General features: G+C 45.2%; 2 protein-coding genes across 9 annotated transcripts in view; one reads left to right on the top strand and one right to left on the bottom strand.

Annotated features, from left to right (window-relative positions):
- The first annotated feature begins 249 nt into the window (after positions 1-249).
- Positions 250-10646, top strand: LOC139408608 (amyloid-beta A4 precursor protein-binding family A member 1-like). The gene is made up of 14 exons (XM_071152691.1): positions 250-321; positions 1083-1134; positions 3217-5200; positions 5563-5754; positions 6466-6505; positions 6679-6824; positions 7311-7343; positions 7473-7556; positions 7790-8005; positions 8149-8328; positions 8603-8815; positions 9098-9217; positions 9329-9469; positions 9697-10646. The coding sequence occupies exons 3-14, from the start codon at positions 3290-3292 to the stop codon at positions 9766-9768; spliced, it is 3348 nt and encodes a 1115-aa protein (XP_071008792.1). The 5' UTR covers positions 250-321; positions 1083-1134; positions 3217-3289; the 3' UTR covers positions 9769-10646.
- LOC139408607 (tight junction protein ZO-2-like) overlaps positions 10367-18891 on the bottom strand; it is a 41184-nt gene continuing 32659 nt past the window's right edge. For 5 of the 8 annotated variants that reach the window (XM_071152686.1, XM_071152687.1, XM_071152683.1 and 2 more), the window contains 6 exons: positions 17138-17238; positions 12983-13207; positions 12339-12440; positions 11939-12229; positions 11635-11720; positions 10367-11463 (listed from right to left, as the gene is read on the bottom strand). In XM_071152686.1, coding sequence (XP_071008787.1) covers positions 11298-11463; positions 11635-11720; positions 11939-12229; positions 12339-12440; positions 12983-13207; positions 17138-17238 — 971 coding nt within the window. In that variant the 3' untranslated portion in view covers positions 10367-11297. The remainder of the gene's footprint in view (positions 11464-11634; positions 11721-11938; positions 12230-12338; positions 12441-12982; positions 13208-17137; positions 17239-18891) is intronic. The other 3 variants (XM_071152685.1, XM_071152688.1, XM_071152689.1) reach the window with 3 other exon arrangements.

The following is an 18891-nucleotide window of genomic DNA, read 5'->3' as shown; positions in this document are numbered from 1 at the left end:
TTACACAGGTGTTTCTCAGACCCAGGGGTAGAATTGGCGGGCTCTGATATCTCACTGCGCTCACGAAAAAGTGGTGCAGAGCACACGGCAGTGTTGCCTACGAAGAGGCGGAATACGGCGGGTGCAGCTCCGTAAATATTATGTTGAAACACAGCAGTCTTTTAAAGGCGCTTTGTGCGTCGGTAATCCGCTCTGATGTCACGATCAGGAGGAGTTGACCGCTCAGGCCTAATCCATGCAAATTGTCTGAAGGTACAGAGGGACCAGCAAAAATGGTGAAACGGATTGTTACGCGACCAACCCATTCATACTGACGAACAGGTAAGATTATATTTATCATCCAGAATATAGGGCAACGATTAACATGACAGCGACTGGCATTCCGTCGGTAGTATATAGAATGGAATGGAATGATTGAAGGTAGCCGGTTGCGCCGATTATTTGACCACGAAAAGCAGCTGGCAGATGGATAATTTCATTAGATGTGTCACATTGTACAGCCTTTCATCGTCGTCGGACATTCAGACAGGTGCCTGTTTTTTAAAAATGACGACTGTCCATTCGTAGTGCAGTTGTCAATAACAAAAATGTACTATTTAACCACAGGATCGAGCGCATAAATTACTGTTTGCTTTCCTTTTGGGCTGTGACACAGGATGACAGAATCGGGAAAGCGCTTTCTCATCCCATAGAATAGTGACTGTTCTGTCTGGACTCCGGACATATCGCGGTTGAAAAGACACTTTATTGCACATAGGCCTATAACTAATACTGAACAAAAAAATGAACGTAACATGCAACAATTTCAAATATTTTACTGAGTTACAGTTCATATAAGGAAGTCAGTCAATTGAAATAAATGCATGAGGCCCTAATCTATGGATTTCACATGACTGTGCAGGAGCGCAGCAATGGGTGGGCCTGGCTCCCCAGTGGGTGGGCCTATGCCCTCCCAGGCCCACTCATTGCTGCGCTCCTACACAGTCAGCAATCATAATGAGGTTTTCGCCACAAAGGGGCTTTATTACAGACAGAAATACTCCTCAACCCCCCCCCCCCCCCCCTCCCTGACTATCCCACAGGTAAAGAAGCTGGATGTGGAGGTCCTGGGCTGGCATGGTTACACGTGGTGAGGTCGGTTGGAAGTACTGCCTAATTCTCTAAAATGGCATATGGTAGAGAAATTAACATCTAACTATCTGGCGTCAGCTCTGTTGGACATGGCTGCAGTCAGCATGCCAATTGCACACCCCCTCAAAACTTGAGACATCTGTGGCATTGTGTTGTGTGACAAAACTGCATATTTTAGAGTGGCTTTTTATTGTCCCCAGCACAAGATGCACCTGTATAATGATCATGCTGTTTAATCAGCTTCTTGATATGCCACACCTGTCAAGTGGATGGATTATCTTGGCAAAGGATTTTAGAGAACATTTTAGAGAGATAAACATAATGTGTGTATGGCCATTTCTGGGATCTTTTATTTCAGCTCATGAAACATGGGACCAACACTTTACATTTTGCTTTTATATTTTTGTTCAGTGTAGTTTTAGGAAATGGCAATTATTTGTATTTTCTATTTTAATTTGTCTCATATAATGCTGGTCGTCACTGCAATTGTATTGCATGAATAACATAACCTACCATTGGGCTGCTTCCAATGAAAATAATAGTATTTGTCACAAGGTACCTGCTGTCCCACCCTTTTCATTTCCTCACGTTCAGGCATCTTTTTAAAAATGTCCTGCCTGCGGCCATGAAACGTGGGACTTGGATAAGCTTTAGTCAGTCATCACACCACCTTGCTTATACATTAATCCCATCCTGCTGAAACAACAAACATGTCATCAAAATGTAACCAGTAGACCTATTGATGCTACATGTAAACACTGTTTTAACATTGGCCTTGTCTCGTGTGTGTGTGTGTGTGTGTGTGTGTGTGTGTGTGTGTGTGTGTGTGTGTGTGTGTGTGTGTGTGTGTGTGTGTGTGTGTGTGTGTGTGTGTGTGTGTGTGTGTGTTAGGCTAGTGTAAAATCAGTGAGTTAATGGCTTGGTTAATCCCCTCCCTGGGGCTTTCACTGGAGCCCTGACAGATGGACGAGCAGTACACAGGTCACAGCTCCCTCCGTCGGCCCGGCTGCCTGGCCCATGTTGCCCACAGCCAGACCATCTGTGACCCGGGCACTGCCCCCCAGGTGCCCGCCCAGTCAGCAGCACCAAGCACCGGGGGAAGGGCATGAATCAAACATATCATCTGCACTCTGTCCTCCTCTCTGTCTGTTTCTGCCTGCACTAAGATTACTTTTCATCCTGAGGTTCTGCATTAACCTCTGCCCCTAGTCTCCACTCAGCTATCCAGCCGTTATTAAATCTGTACATTCTCTGCTTTCTGTATCCATCCAATTTGCATTTGAGCTACTCTCATTAATTCATAAAGTATAGAAGCCTATAGCTCTTAAAACTACAGAATACTGCACCTGCAAAATTGTGAAAGCTAATCCTATACTATACTTTGAAATCAGTATACTGCTGCTGAGTATACTGCATAATCTATCCAGAGTCCAGACATCAATATTCTGTACACTGAGCATACAGTTCAGGATTCAGCCCAGCCTCCTCTCTTTCAGGTCGGTGGTGTTGGGGCTTTGTCCTTCCTACTCTTTAATGCCAGCTGCTGTGCTGTGGTGGTGTGGTGTGGTGCTGCTGCTGGGGCAGGGAGAATATACCTGAGATTAAACACACCCAGATGAATCGGATGAGATTTGGTTTTTCCCTGGAGAATAGGGAGACCTGCAGCCTCTTATCTGTCAGTGTACAGTCTGTGTCTGTGTCTGTGTCTGTGTGTGTGTGTGTGTGTGTGTGTGTGTGTGTGTGTGTGTGTGTGTGTGTGTGTGTGTGTGTGTGTGTGTGTGTGTGTGTGTGTGTGTGTGTGTGTGTGTGTGTGTGTGTGTGTGTGTGTGTGTTGTACTATGTAGATGTGTGTGGTATTGGCAAATCTCAATCTCAATATTTTTATTTGACCGAAATTGAGGATAGAATTGACATTAAAATGGATTTTGGGCGAGTGAGACATACTTCATAACCACAGTGGTGCTCTATCACTCAAAACACAATCCCATTCTCCTGTTTGTAGACATGCCTTCCTAACCCTGCTGTTTCATCCAGACCCCTGAACTATGACCTGTCTGTTCTCATGAATTTCCTGTCTCCCTTCAGGCAGTGCTGTGAGTGGTGTTTCTTTGGAGACGGAAGGACCATGTTCTATATGTAAACAGATTACAGCAGAGTGATGATCCACAAGCAGCAGGGGGAGCGGCTAGGTGATGCTGTGGGGGAGGAGCAGAAGTTTCCAGCTGCTCCCAGAAACAGGCATCCCAATGGCACAGCAGGAGGAGGCGGGGGAGAGGGTGTCCCTGTCCGGAGAAGTTGGAGACCCTGCCAAATGCTCGGTCAGGACGGGCAGGATCCTTATCTTCATCACCACCACCATCATCATCCCTCTATTCCGCACCAAGGCTCGGACCGCGGCCCCCCACGGCACCATAGGCGTTCACCCTCAGGGCAGGGCCTGTCCAGGCAGGGGGAGGGAGTGGCTATGGAGCCTCCTCGCCACACCCAGCCGCCCCGCCCTGGCGTGGCCCGCTACCGCCGCCAGGGGGAGCCCAGGGTCAGAGTTCACAGACGGAGACAGCCGCCGAGAGACATCCAAGAGATCCACGACCCGCCGTTTCCACATCATTGGTCATCTGACGCTTCTCTGACTGAGCAGAGTGACATGACTGGTCCAGCAACAATGAAGCAGCAGCACCTCATGCACTCCCCTCAACCCCACCACACACAGGACAGTGGAGCACCTGACCTTACTGCTGGTACTCTTACGCCAACACACCACACACCATGTCCCCCTGCACCTGATATACCCCCTCAAGAGCTGCTACCACCCCTTACCAACAGAGATTCTCCCCAGCCTCAGGAGGATGAGGAGAAGGAGGAGGAAGGGTGCAGCTCATCCATAACTCAGTCTGTTAGTGCTCAGAGTGGATTTGACATCCAGACAGACCTAGAGTGGAACCAGGAGCAGGGGGGCCATGGAGAAGGGGACCTAAAAGAGACGAGTCTTGGAGAAGAGGACCAAAGAGAGAGGGATTTGGGAGAGGACAACCAGGAAGATGGAACAAATGGCCACTGTTCTGACACTGATAGTGCTGCCTCTCTAAGCATGGAGGCTCCGTCCCTGAGCCCACCTCCTCGCCAATCACCACCTACCTCTCCATCTCCATTCTCGCCCCCTCCACTTCAGTCTGAGCTCTCGGACCAATGTAGTGATGAGTTTAGCCCAAGCCCCACTCACGACACTGACATAATGCCTGACGATGAGAGCTGCACTGATTCTCCACTGTCCCATTCCGAATCTTTCACCTTTACAGACTCGTATCCAAAGACCTATGCAGAATTTTATTATGAGTCCTACCCACAGTCAGAATCCATCACAGAATCCTACACAGAGCCCTACGCAAAATCTTACCCCCAGTCTTTCCCCGAACCCTTGACATTAATTAATTATCCAGACTTAGATAGAGAGCTCCACATGAGATCTGAGGCCGACCCTGATGAGCCATATGCAGAACCCTACCCAGAGCCCTATAGTTGTAGACAGAGGGAGCATGTTTATAAGGGAGCTACAGACACTGAGCCACCCACTAATCCACAACCACATGCCTCCTGGCCAGGTAGGGAGGTGGGGTTACCACAGACCAGCCCCCCTTGGCAGGGTCGCTCAGTTGGCGCAAGACTGCACCACTACGATGACACTACGTCTGATGGGGAGGGTGACAGCCTTAAAGAAAGCTCCAGCTCTCAAAGCCTGGGGCCACCTCCCAGGTACGTGCAGGGTGAAACCCAGGCAGAGTATCCCAGCTCTGGGCAGCCTAGTTCAGGTGAGTTACAGGATGAGCAGGCCAGGATGGAGCTCAGGCTTCCAGCGGAAGGCCTTTCAGAGGACAGTGTCAGAGGATTAGGGAATGCCATTTCTCTGGCCATCAGGGACATCCGAGAGGCCATAGAGGAGGTGAAGACTAAGACGGTGAGATCGCCCTACACTCCTGACCAGCCCATAGAGCCTGTGTGGGTGATGAGACAGAAAGTCAGTCCTACTGAAGAGGAGTATTCCCCACAGCAGCCACCGGGAGGCAACGTGAGTGTGAGTATGAGGCAGCTCTGGATCACTATGGAAATAATTGGTTTGAAGTGTTTACATAGTTGTTTACATATTTGTTTGAAGTGTTTACATAGTTGAGTTGCATCATTGATAATAGTGAACAACTCTATGGGTGTGTAAGAATGGGGTCTGGCCAGGTGTGATATAGTTGTTTGTGTGATGTTGTCGTTTGTATGTGTATGTTTTGTATTGTTTAAAATAAAATCTTACAACAAAAAAATTATAGTGAACAACTCAGTGGCAATAATGTTATTTACTCTGATCTGTTTAAATGTGCCACCAGAAAATATCGATAATATCATTAACTGAAGTTTTCTATATGTATTTCTTAATCTTTCCTACAGCCTGTCTCTCAGTCACCTTCACACTATACCCAAGTTCCAGCTCGCGACACAGTCCCATCCCCAGCCCAAGTTCTGGCGCAAGTCCCAGAGCCCATCTGTCCTGTGAGGGCAGAGTCCTCCAGAACACACCAGGTACAGCACAGGGAGCATAGGGAGCAGAAGGAACCGCCTCGGCCTCCATCGATTGAGGAGGTAAGTGACTGCTGTGCACTGTTTCAAATGCGGTTGACGTTTTATCATGAGTCTTGTACTGGAGGCAGAACCGAGCGATTTCTCATTAGGCCAGCTGCAAAGTCAAAATTGGCTATATTGTAAAAAGTCATCAGAACAAAAATCCCTTTTTGTTCTTAATTTAAGGTTGAAGGGATACTTTGGGATGTTGGCAATGAGGCCCTTTATCTACTTCCCCAGAGTTAGATGAACTCGTGGATACCATTTTTTATGTCTCTGTGTGCAGTTTGAAGGAAGTTGCTAACTAGCGCTAGTGCAATTTCGAAGCAGAATTAGCGCAATGGCTGGAAGTTTGTGTGCTCTCAGATACCCATAGACTTCAAGTCATCGAGCTAATTATGCTTTGTACTGGACACAGAGACATACAAATGGTATCCACGAGTTCATCTGACTCTGGGGAAGTAGATTAAAGGCTTCATTGCCAAAATCCCAAAGTATCCCTTTAAGGTTGGACATTGGGGTTAGCAGTGTGGTTAAGGTTAGGGTTAGGTTTAAATCAGATTTTATGACTTTGTGGCTGTGCCAGCTAGTGACCACTCTGCAGAGCTGCCTCTACATGATTCATGATGAACACACTACTCTGAAAAGAGATGACTGAGGTTTAAGGAAGTGCTATTCTATAGTTACTGTCAACACCATTACTGATGTATAACAGTAATATTCCAATTTCAGATCCGGAGAAGTATGCCCTTCTTTCCCTCATATGTGGAAGGTGAGTGTCTCAGTTCTTGGAGACAAAGCTTTGCTGTGGTATAAAGGAATTCAAATGACATTATGGAACAAGTCAGGAGCAGTGGTATGTTTTCACTCAAATCTGATGTACAGACATTGTAATTTCTGATGACTATTGATTGTACCCAGCCTCAATGACCGTCTTGTCTATAGTCCCAGGGCCATGTGACCCAGAGGACCTGATCGATGGCATCATCTTTGCAGCCAGCTACCTGGGCTCCACCCACCTGCTGTCAGAGAGGACACCCACTAAGAGTGCCCGCATGCAGCAGGCCCAGGAGGCTATGAGCCGTGTCAGGGTGAGAGTCACATGGGGGTCATATCAACTAGGACCCAATTCTCTTCCCTAATTTTCCTTTTCCTTTTTCAATCTTTTAAATGACCACTAACAAGGAGGTAAGAATTTCATAGATAATAATTATCATGTCCTTAGATTCATATAATTATGTGCATTACATTTTTACTGAATAGTTATTGATAGATCTGCCAAATAACATTATTTCATGTCCATAAACAAGCATTGAAGAATGCCTAGGCCATCTGTCAGTTAGTGTATGTTGTTAACACATGCAGTCTGTTTCTTGAGGGATGCTCATATCACATTGATAAAGGGGCAACTTTTGAGGATGTTTGCCTTATAACCTCTGGACCAGTAACTTTTGTCAGATGTGATAGACAGCTGACATCACACATGCCCCATCTTACTGTTCTTTACTAAGCACTGTTTTGATCGCTCTCTCTGGTTCTCTATCTCTCTCTCGATCTTTTGCTATTCCATACGGCAGACCGCCCAAAAGCAAGCTAAACACAGAAAGAAGGTACAGTGACAGTGTTGCGGCTGTTTGTTCTGTGTCTTTTTATTATTATAACTAAGTCTTGTCTGTTATTGTTGTGAATAAAGTCTCATGTTGTTGAAATGCTGCTCTCCTCTCTCCCTAAATGTGCAGACTGAGGATGAGGTTCCTTCCTCCACTGAAGTGGATCTCTTCATGTCTACACAGAGGATCAAAGTGCTGAACGCAGACACTCAGGTAAATACTGTATACTATTCACCTTTACATCGACTCAAGGATAGCAAACACTATGTTGCAGGTACCAAGCAATCTATAATATTAGAAAATCCAACACTACAAGTTATCAAACTTACCTCTCACCAGTAGTCACTGCTACCACACACACCTAAACTACACCCACATACTATACTGCCAAACACCTCTCTTTCCCTCTACAGCCACATAACCATGTCCTTATCCTGTGTTCCTAGCAGGAGTCCATGATGGACCTGCCCCTGAGGACCATCTCCTACATTGCTGACATAGGCAACATGGTGGTGCTGATGGCCAGGGGGAAGATGGTGCGCTCCAGGAGCGCTCAGGAAAACTTGAACCAAACCACTGACCACTCTGACCACACCAACAGCCCTGCCCGTGACGACCTTCCCCAGTACAGGATGGTCTGCCACGTGTTTGAGTCAGAGGATGTAAGTGTGTGTGTGTGTATTTACAAATTATCTGTTTGACTCAGACACAAGTGTGTCGATGTAGGAATTGTGTGACATATGTGATATGTGCATATTTTTGTATTCATCAGTCATGTATGATGCCTCTCCTTCTCTCTGTCCAGGCCCAGCTCATAGCCCAGTCCATTGGCCAGGCATTCAGTGTGGCATATCAGGAGTTCCTGCGGGCCAATGGAATCGACCCAGAGGACTTGAGTCAGAGGGAGTACAGCGACCTGCTCAACACTCAGGACATGTACAACGATGACCTCATCCACTTCTCCAAGTCAGAGAACTGCAGAGACGTGAGTCAACCACTAGGGGGCAGGCCAGTGTTGTGCTTGATTGATATGGGATTTTCGATCTATAGTGGATGTCAATTACTTTTAATACAGTACAAGGTAGACCTATAATACACGCAACCTTTCTTGTTAATGTAACAAATAGATGCACAAATTTCATCCTTATTGCAGTCAGAATGCTAACTAGAACCATGAAGGCATTCAAGTGAACATAGTTGCATTGACCATAATTGCGTAAGTAGTGGTATATCATACTGTTCTGTGTATCCTACCTCAGGTTAACATCGAGAAGCAGAAGGGAGAGATGCTGGGGGTGGTCATAGTGGAATCAGGCTGGGGCTCTATCCTGCCCACCGTCATCATTGCTAGCATGATGCATTCTGGGCCAGCAGAGAAGTCTGGTCGACTCAACATTGGTGACCAGATTATGACCATCAATGGAACAAGTCTGGTTGGACTGCCCCTCTCCACCTGCCAGAGTATCATTAAGGTCAGTGTTTTTCCTTCTCTCTTTTTGTGTTTCCTTAAGTCTTTTTCCACGGTATCCTCTCCCTTTCTGTGTCACTGGAGCCCAACTGTGCATTTCTGCTGAAAATCAGATACATGGTTGTCAACCTTAATCTAGTCTGCCCCACTGCAAGCCGGCACACATTGAAAACAATTGACTGACTCCTTGACCAGGCAGTTCTGCAAGCATCTGCATGTCTTTCCCTCGTCTTGGCTGTTAACTCCTGTTACAATCCTCCCCTAAATATCCATCTCTACTCTCCAGGGTCTGAAGGCCCAGTGCAGGATCAAGTTGAACATCGTCAGGTGTCCCCCCGTCACCATGGTGCTGATCCGCAGACCAGACCTCAGATACCAGCTGGGCTTCAGCGTACAGAATGGGATTGTGGGTACCATGACAATAGAAACCAATACAGATGTCCCCTTATATATATATTTTTTTACATAATTGTAGTTTTCTTTATCAGCTGTTTGTCCCTCTCTCCTCCCTCTACAGATCTGCAGCCTGATGAGGGGGGGCATTGCTGAGAGAGGGGGGGTCCGCGTCGGTCATCGCATCATTGAGATCAACAGCCAGAGTGTGGTGGCCACGCCTCATGAGAAGATTGTTGACATCCTGTCTAATGCAGTGGGAGAGGTATGAGAAGACACTTAACAGCTAGAATGTACTACAGTCCAGGGTTGAGTCAATCTATTTGAACTCAGACAATTTAGTAATGAGTTGAAATAATCCTAATTTAATCTGTAAATGGTGCTACAATTAATTTCTGGGATTTTATTGAGTTGAGAACGGTAGGAAGCCTCATGTCCGGCTGTGTAGCATGTGTCTGATCATGCAACCTGTGTTGTTTCTTTGTGCTGCAGATCCACATGAAGACTATGCCTGCAGCCATGTACCGTCTGCTGACTGCCCAGGAACAGCCAGTCTACATCTGAAAATGCTGTCCACATTAAGAGGATTTACTTCCATTGTATTTAATTACATGCATTTATTTATTAACCATGTATTCATTGATTTTCACATTCTCACTGAAATGCTTGAAATGTTTTTGTTCTTCCCCATTTCTCAGCACTGACTTGCCTTAATCTGAATCCATTTTCATTATACATATTAATGACAAGTGCATCGCTGAAGGCACAAATTAATTTACCAGACAGAGTATAAATGTGATGCGTTTGATCAATAACCAAAGAACTGAATTTAATGTGCATATTTAAGAAAAACAACGAGCAAGGAATACATTTGGTCTTTCAGGGTCCTATGAATGTACTATAATACTACACATACAAACAGTTGCCATGGGGGCATGGAAACCAAAATGTGAGCTTGCCATTGGACAAAAAAACACTTAAATTAAGGCTTGCATGTACAAATATGTAACTCTGCAAAGCAAAGGCAATGTCCTTAGATGTTGCAGCTATGCTATAATTTGCACCGGGTTGAATTACCTCCCAGAAGCCATCCTGCTTGAGCCAGCATTAGAAATACACACAGCACTGTCACCTTTATTTATAGAATGAACTAAGACACAAGTGAAAGTTAAGTTATTTATTTGTGTATTTGTTTGAGAAAGTAAAACTCCCTACAGTCGATTTCAGCAGCCTGAGGAACATGAATAAAAATAGTAGAGGAATACAGACATGTAGAGCAAAGCAACAGACATGTTAAAGACAGTAAGAGTCACTCTCCTATACACCATGGTAAAAAAACAAAAACGTATATACTGTATATGCCATAAAAATGTGATCGTCTCAGGTTGTATGGATGCAGCTAATACAGAAGTAAACTGGCATGTTTTGCCCATCACCTCTGAGAGCCAAGTGTTGACTGCTTGTTTGTTCTTTCAGTGATCTGACACTGTTACACTTTCAGAGCTAAAGGCACTTTGTATGTGCTGATCTCTAGTATTTAAGGAGACAAAATGTCCAAGTGTAGAGTAAATCAAAAGGGTATACAATGCATGATTTAAAAGGATACAGGCTAGATTCTCCACCACTAGCAGACCATAGAGCAGCAGTAGACAAAATATTCTGTCCGTCCAAATACATTTCTATTAACGTAACAAAGAATGCTTAAGATGTATAACATGTATAAAGATAAATATATACACAAATGTAAGGTTTACATTTCTTTTAAAAGACAGGATACTCAGACTCCATTGGTCTGGGCAGATATGACCGAGGGGTTGAGGGTGAAGATCAAACACTACCCATCAGGGTACACATTATGAGGTTGGGAGGTTAAAAATGCCAATTCACCATCCACATAGTGAGGCAAACAAACAGTCAAGGTAAGGACACATACTTGGTTAGTGGTCACAAGGAACGGGATATATCCTCCTGCCACTAGGTCGGGCCAAAGACTCGGATAGGCAACCGTGACACTAGGCTGTTTTGAGTGAGCACAGTGAGGGCCTCGCTGATTGGGTGAGAACGAAAGGGTGCGATAGGTGGGTCTGTCTGTCCTACAGCTCAGTGTCTTTGTATTTCTGGGGGTTACTGTAGTAGCCTCGTCTGGTCTGGTCAGCTAGCTGTCTGCGGTACTCTTCCTCATCATCGTCGAAATGACCCCTGCTCTCAGAGTACGGTGGCCTGGGGGATGGGGTCTGGGGCTCCGGGTTGGAGCTGGAGCTTGACACAGGAGAGCGAGAGAGAGACATTTTCATGAATTCTGATTGTTATGCATCAAGTCTGTAAAAAAAAACATTAACACATTCTGAACCCAACCTATGACAGGCAGTGGAAAGTTCAGTAAAAAGGCTAATTTGTGTGGTGACAGACAAGGTTAATATACAAACATACCCTATTGGCTGTGGGCGGTTGTGGTTGGGCTTTGGTAGTTTCACTGGGACTGCATAGATGTCTGGGTGCTTCTGGGCTATTTCCAGCTACAGTCAGAGATCAGGAGGAAGCCCAGTTAAGTCAAAGCACATACATTAAACTAATAAGGCAACATCCGCACTTGAATATACCTTTGGGTATATGCAATGCAAAGTTGACCAGAATATGACATGATTACACTCAGAATGCATGGTGCTGTAGCTCTATTAGTTTGTTTATGAAGCATTACCATCTATACTTAGTTTCCACTATCAGTAGTACTGACCCGTGCTTGCTCAGCCTCCTGGAGCTCCAGCATCCTCTGGGCTCTGGCCAGGTGGTCCATCTTTTCAAAGGCCTTCACCTTGCCCATGAAGGAGCGGTTGGCCGGGTCCTCTCCCTCCGGGACAGCGTGGTCCTCAGATGACTGGTTGAGTGCCCTCAGAGTAGGCTTGAGGGCCACGGTGGGCTTGAGGGCAACTGGAGGTGGGGCTGGCTTGGTCCCCCCGGCAGTGTCGCTGCTAATGGTGCTACTGGAGTGGGAGTCGTAGCCCCCGCGAGACTGCACCCTCACCTGCTGCAATAGAAGAGGATAGTAACCTTAGTAAGTCTTATAAGTGCAAGATGTGGGTCAGAGTCAGGGTTCAGGGGATTGAGAGGTGATGGTGGGCTTCAAGGGGTCTCACCTTGGGGGGCTCAGGGACGAAGGAGGGGGGTGGACTGGGGTCTCTCAGCCCCTCTCTGCTCCCTGATCTCCTCATACGCGGTATGTGGGCAAGATGGGGTCTCTAGAGAGGGGAGGGATGTACATATACATGTGTCAACAGACATACATGCGCATGTCAACAAAAACCAGACTAGTTCAACACAACTAGTCAAGATATTTGACTGACAATGGGAGATTCACAGATTATTGGAGTATACTTAAAGCTGCAATATGGAATGTTTGGGGCGATCCAAATTCACATAGAAATATCAGTTATAGATCTGTCATTATTAAAAACAAGTACAAAGCGGAAAATCTGTTCTTTGTGTGCCATTTCTATGCTTTCAAGTCTTTAGTTTTTTCATCTTTTACTTTCAGTTTTGTACACCAGCATCAAACAGTTGAAAATGCAATGTTTTGGTTATGAATAAGATTCCCAGCATTTTTGATGGTACTTATGTCACAAACTGAAATTAGGCCAACTATTACAATTTTAGCAACCAGGAAATGGCAGAGCAATTTCTGTACAGTGCACCTTTAACAGGGAGGTTGATGGACAGAGAAATGCCAGTCTATCTCGGACACTGAATGAGCGTGATAGTGATTGACAGTAGTAAAGCCCACCTCTGTCAGTACGGGCTCCGAGGAGCGGCTGATTGCCGACACCGGCTGATGGGGCTCGTCCATTGGCTCGTCCAGCTCGTTGTCGGTGTAAGCCCCGCCCTCATCGGCCGTGTCGTCGTAGTCACTGGTCAGCCGGCTGTCCATGCTCAGGTAGTCAGCGCTCATCGCTGACAGGTATGACATGCGGTCGTCATGGATATCCAGGTCCTCCTCCGAGCCGTCCAACTGAGAAACACAGAGACAGAGAGATGCAGGTTGGTGTTTCAGAAGCTTGCGTTTCAGACATAAGGAAGTGGACGGCGGCAAATGTTTCACTTTTAAACTCGGACAAAACAGAGATGCTAGTTCTAGGTCCCAAGAAACAAAGATAAACAGAAGTTAATCTGACAATGATTCTTGATGGTTGTACAGAAGTCTCAAATAAAACTGAAGGACCTCGGCGATACTCTGGACCATGATCTCTCTTTTGACGAACATATCAAGACTGTTTCAATGACAGCTTTTTCTATCTTCGTAACATTGCAAAAATCTGAAACTTTGCCCAAAAATGCATCCATGCTTTTGTCACTTCTAGATTAAACTACCGCAGTGCTCTACTTTCCGGCTACCCGGACAAAGCACTAAAGTAACGTTAGTTAGTGCTAAACACAGCTGCTAGAATCTTGACAAGAACCAAGAAATTTGATCATATTACTCCAGTGCTAGCCTCTCTACACTGGCTTCCTGTAAAGACTAGGGCTGATTTCAAGGTTTTACTGCTAACCTACAAAGCCTTACATGGGCGCAGGCCTCCTTATTGTCCCTAAAATTTCTAAGTAAATAGCTGGAGGCACGGCTTTCTCCGATAGAGCTCCATTTTTATGAAATGTCTGCCTATCCATGTGAGAGATGCAGACTCTGTCTCAACCTTTAAGTCTTTACTGAAGACTCATCTCTTCAGTAGGTCCTATGATTGAGTGTAGTCTGGCCCAGGCGTTTGAAGGTGAACGGAAAGGCTCTGGAGCAGCGAACTGCCCTTGCGTCTCTGCCTGGCCGGTTCCCTTCTCTCCACAAGGATTCTCTGCCTCTAACCCTATTACAGGGGCTGTCACTGGCTTACTAGTGCTCTTCTATCCCGTTCCTAGGAGGGGTGCGTCACTTGAGTGGGTTGAGTCACTGACATGATCTTCCTATCCAGGTTTGGCGCCCCCCTTGGGTTCGTGCCGTGGGGGAGATCTTCGTGGGCTATACTCAGCCTTGTCTCAGGGTAGTAAGTTGGTGGTTTGAAGATAACCCTCTAGTGGTGTGGGGGTTGTACTTTGGCAAAGTGGATGAGGTTATATCCTACTGATTTGCCCTGTCCTGGGGTATCGTTGGACTGGGCCATTGTTTCCCGACCCCTCCTGCCTCAATGTCAAAACAAAAAGTTTTTTATTTTTTACATTTTTGCTAATTTAAACTGAAATATCACATTTATATAAGTAGTCAGACCCTTTACTCAGTACTTTGAAGAAGCACCTTTGGTAGTGATTACAGCCTCGAGTCTTCTTGGGTGTGATGCTACAAGCTTGGCACAACTGTATTTGGGGAGTTTCTCCCATTCTTCTCTGCAGATCTTAAGCACTGTCAGGTTGGATGGGGAGCGTCGCTGCACAGCTATTTTCAGGTTCAAGTCTGGGCTCTGGCTGGGCCACTCAAGGACATTCAGAGACCAGTCCAGAACCCACTCCGGCGTTGTCTTGGCTGTGTGCTTAAGGTCGTTGTCCTGTTGGAAGATGAACCTTCACCCCAGTCTGATGTCCTGAGCAGGTTTTCATTAAGGATCTCTGTACTTCGCTCTGTTCATCTTTCCCTCGATCCTGACTAGTTTCCCCATCCCCCAAAGCACGATGCTGCCACCACTATGCTTCACTGTAAGAAGGGTGCTCGGTTTCCTCCAGACGTGACGCCTTGGCATTCAGGTCAAAGAGTTAAACCTTGGCTTCATCAGACCAGAGAATCTTGTTTCTCATGGTCTGAGTCATTATAGTGCCTTTTGGCAAACTCCAAGCAGGTTGTCATGTGCCTTTTACTGAGGAGTGGCTTCTGTCTGACCACTCTACCATAAAGTCCTGATTGGCAGAGTGCTGCAAATATGGTTGTCCTTCTGCAAGGTTATCCCATCTCCACAGATGAACTCTGGAGCTCTGTTAGAGTGACCATCGGGTTCTTGGTCACCTGGCCGGGTGGCCAGCTCTAGAAAGTCTTGGTGGTTCCAAACGTCTTCCATTTAAGAATGATGGCAGCCACTGTGTTCTTGGGGACCTTCAATGCTGCAGAAATGTTTTGGTACCCTTACCCAGATCAACACAATCCTGTCTCTAAGGACAATTCCTTGAACCTCATGGCTTGATTTTTGCTTTGACATGCACTGCCAACTGTGGGACATATAGACAGGTGTGTGCCTTTCCAAATCATGTCCAATCAAGATGTAGAAACATCTCAAGGATGATTAACCTTTTTGGGATAGGGGGCAGCATTTTCACTTTTTGATGAATAGCATGCCCAGAGTGAACTGCCTCCTACTCTGTCCCAGATGCTAATATATGCATATTATTATTAGTAGTTGATAGAAAACTCTGAAGTTTCTAAAACTATTTGAATGATGTCTGTGAGTATAACAGAACTTATATGGCAGGCGAAAACCTGAGAAAAATCCAACCAGGAAGTGGGACATCTGAGGTTTGTAGTTTTTCAAAGCTTGGCCTACCGAATACACAGTGTCTATGGAGTCAAGTTGCACTTCCTACGGCTTCCACTAGATGTCAACCGTCTTTAGAAACTTACTATAAAGGAGGGGCTCATGAGACCTCTGAGTCAGTGGCCTGGCAGAGTGCCTTGGTCTCATGACGTGCGCTCCTGACTGAGTTCTCTCGTTCCAGTGCTTTTCTGAAGACACAGGAATTCTCCGGTTGGAACATTGATGTTTTATGTTAAAAACATCCTAAAGATTGATTCCATACATCGTTTGGCTTGTTTCTACGACCTGTAACGGAACTTTGAGTTTTTTTCTTAACGAAATGCTCACGCCTCATGAAGATGGATTACTGGGCTGAACACGCTAACAACAAGTGACTATTCGGACATACATGATGGACTTTATGGAACAAATCAGTCATTTATTGTCGAACTGGGATTCCTGGGAGTGCCTTCTGGTGAAGATCAAAGGTAAGTGAATATTTATGGTGTAATTTCTAACTTTGTTGATTCCAAAATGGCGGATATTCCTCTGGCTGTTTTGGGTTCTGAGCGCCGTTCTCAGATTATGCTTTTTCCGTAAAGTTTTTTTGAAATCTGACACAGCGGTTGCATTCAGGAGAAGTCTATCTTTAATTCTGTGAATAACACTTGTATCTTTTATCAATGTTTTTTATGAGTATTTCTGCAAAATCACCGGATGTTCTGGAATCAAAACATTACTGCATGTAAGGCGCCAATGTAAACTGAGATTTTTGGATATAAATATGCACATTATGGAACAAAACATACATGTATTGTATAACATGATGTCCTATCAGTGTCATCTGATGAAGATCATCAAAGGTTAGTGATTCATTTTATCCATATTTCTGCTTTTTGTGACTCCTCTCTTTGGCTGGAAAAATGTCTGTGTTTTTTGGACTTGGCTATGATCTAACATAATCATATGTTGTGCTTTCGCTGTAAAGCATTTTTGAAATCGGACATGACGGGTAGATTAACAAGATGTGCATCTTTCATTTGCTGTATTGGAATTGTTAAATATGTGAAAGTTACATATTTCAAAAAAATATTTTAGAAATTCGCGCACTGCCTTTTCAGCGGAATGTTATGGAGGGGTTCCGTTAGCGAAACGCTGCCCTAGAAATGTTAATGGAAACAGGATGCACCGGAGCGCAATTTCGAGTCTCATTGCATAGGGTTTGAATACTTATGTAAATAATCTGTTTTTTATTTTTAATACATTGGCAAAAATGTCTAAAAAGCATTTTTCACTTCAACATTATGGGGTATTGTGTGTATATTTATGAGAAAAAAAAATAATTCAACCAATTTTTGAATAAGACTATCGTAACAAAATGTGGAAAAAGGAGTCTGAATACTTTCCAAAAGCACTGTTTATACTGTATACATGTATTATGCACAACCAGAGCTTACCTTGCCCTCACAGACCCACACGGCCCGCTCCTGCTGTGCCCGGATAGAGTCCTTCACACTCCCGTACCACCCATCATTGGCTGAGTTCAGGTCAACGGTCGCTGTGCATGGAAACAAAGCAGAAAGATTGGCACAATAGCCACCCTGGCTATCCAACACTGCCACCGGGGACCGCCAGTGTAACTGCAATTAGAGGTCGACTGATTATGATTTTTCAACGCCGATACCGATTATTGGAGGACCAAAAAAAGCAGATTTTTAAAATTAATTTGTAATAATGACAATTACAACAATACTGAATGAACACTTATTTTAACTTAATATAATACATCAATAAAATCAATTTAGCCTCAAATAATGAAACATGTCCAACTTGGTTTAAATAATGCAAAAACAAAGTGTTGGAGAAGAAAGTAAAAGTGCAATATGTAGGGCCACCCCCGGGTGGCGCAGTGGTTAAGGGCGCTGTACTGCAGCTGTGCCACCAGAGACCCTGGGTTCGCGCCCAGGCTCTGTCGTGGGACGGCCGCACAATTGGCCTAGCGTCGTCCGGGTTAGGGCCGGTAGGGATATCCTTGTCTCATCGTGCACCAGCGACTCCTGTGGCGGGCCGGGCGCAGTGCACGCTAACCAAGGTTGCCAGGTGCACGGTGTTTCCTCCGACACATTGGTGAGGCTGGCTTCCGGGTTGGATGCACGCTGTGTTAAGGCTTGGTTGGGTTGTGTATCGGAGGACGCATGACTTTTAACCTTCGTCTCTCTGTAGCGATGGATACCACGAAATTGGGGAGAAAAAGGGGTAGATTATTTTTTCAGTGCAATATGTGCCATGTAAGAAAGATAGGTAAGAAGTTCTAGGTTGTAGTTATTATAAGAATTAAAGGACTATTTCTCACTATACCATTCTTATTTCATATACCTTTGACTATTGGATGTTCTTATAGGCACTTTAGTATTGCCAGTGTAACAGTATAGCTTCCGTCCCTCTCCTCGCTCCTACCTGGGCTCGAATCAGGAACACATCGACAACAGCCACCCTCGAAGCAGCTTTACCCATGCAGAGCAAGGGGAACAACCACTCCAAGTCTCAGAGCGAGTGACGTTTGAAACACTATTAGCAAGCACCCCGCTAACTAGCTAGCCATTTCACATCAGTTACACCAGCCTAATCTCAGGAGCTGATAGGCTTGAAGTCAAAAACTGCACATTGCTTGAAGCACAGCGAAGAGCTGCTGGCAAAACGCTCGAAAGTGCTATTTGAATGAATGCTTACGAGCCTGCTGCTGCCTACCATCACGCAGTCAGACTGCTCTATCAAATCATAGACTTAATTATAACACAATAACACACAGAAATACGAGCCTTAGGTTATTAATATGGTTGAATCCGGAAACTATTGTCTCGAAAACAAAACTTTTATTCTTTCAGTGAAATACGGAGCGGTTCCGTATTTTATCTAACGGGTGGCATCCATAAGTTAAATATTCCTGTTACATTGCACAACCTTCAATGTTATGTCATAAATTACGTAAAATTCTGGCAAATTATTTTGCCATGAGCCAGGCGGCCCAAACTGCTGCATGCACCCTGACTCTGTTGCAAGAGAAGTGATACAATTGCCCTAGTTAAAATAAATTAATGTTATCGGCCCTAATTAATCGACAATTCCGATTAATCGGCCGACCTCTAACTGCAATACTGCTTGCTGTACACTGTACTCTATAATTGAACACATGAATTGGATTGTGGGTTTA

The sequence above is a fragment of the Oncorhynchus clarkii genome, chromosome 5 (genome assembly GCF_045791955.1).
Source record: "Oncorhynchus clarkii lewisi isolate Uvic-CL-2024 chromosome 5, UVic_Ocla_1.0, whole genome shotgun sequence".
NCBI lineage: Eukaryota > Metazoa > Chordata > Actinopteri > Salmoniformes > Salmonidae > Oncorhynchus > Oncorhynchus clarkii.
This window is presented reverse-complemented; position numbering and strand designations above follow the sequence as displayed.

Excerpts from the sequence above, each read along its gene's own strand:
- LOC139408608 (XM_071152691.1), top strand. The coding sequence starts at position 3,290 with ATGATCCACAAGCAGCAGGGGGAGCGGCTAGGTGATGCTGTGGGGGAG. Across the intron at positions 6,825-7,310 it reads AGGCTATGAGCCGTGTCAGG|ACCGCCCAAAAGCAAGCTAA; the intron begins GTGAGAGTCACA and ends TCCATACGGCAG. Across the intron at positions 7,557-7,789 it reads TGCTGAACGCAGACACTCAG|CAGGAGTCCATGATGGACCT; the intron begins GTAAATACTGTA and ends CTGTGTTCCTAG.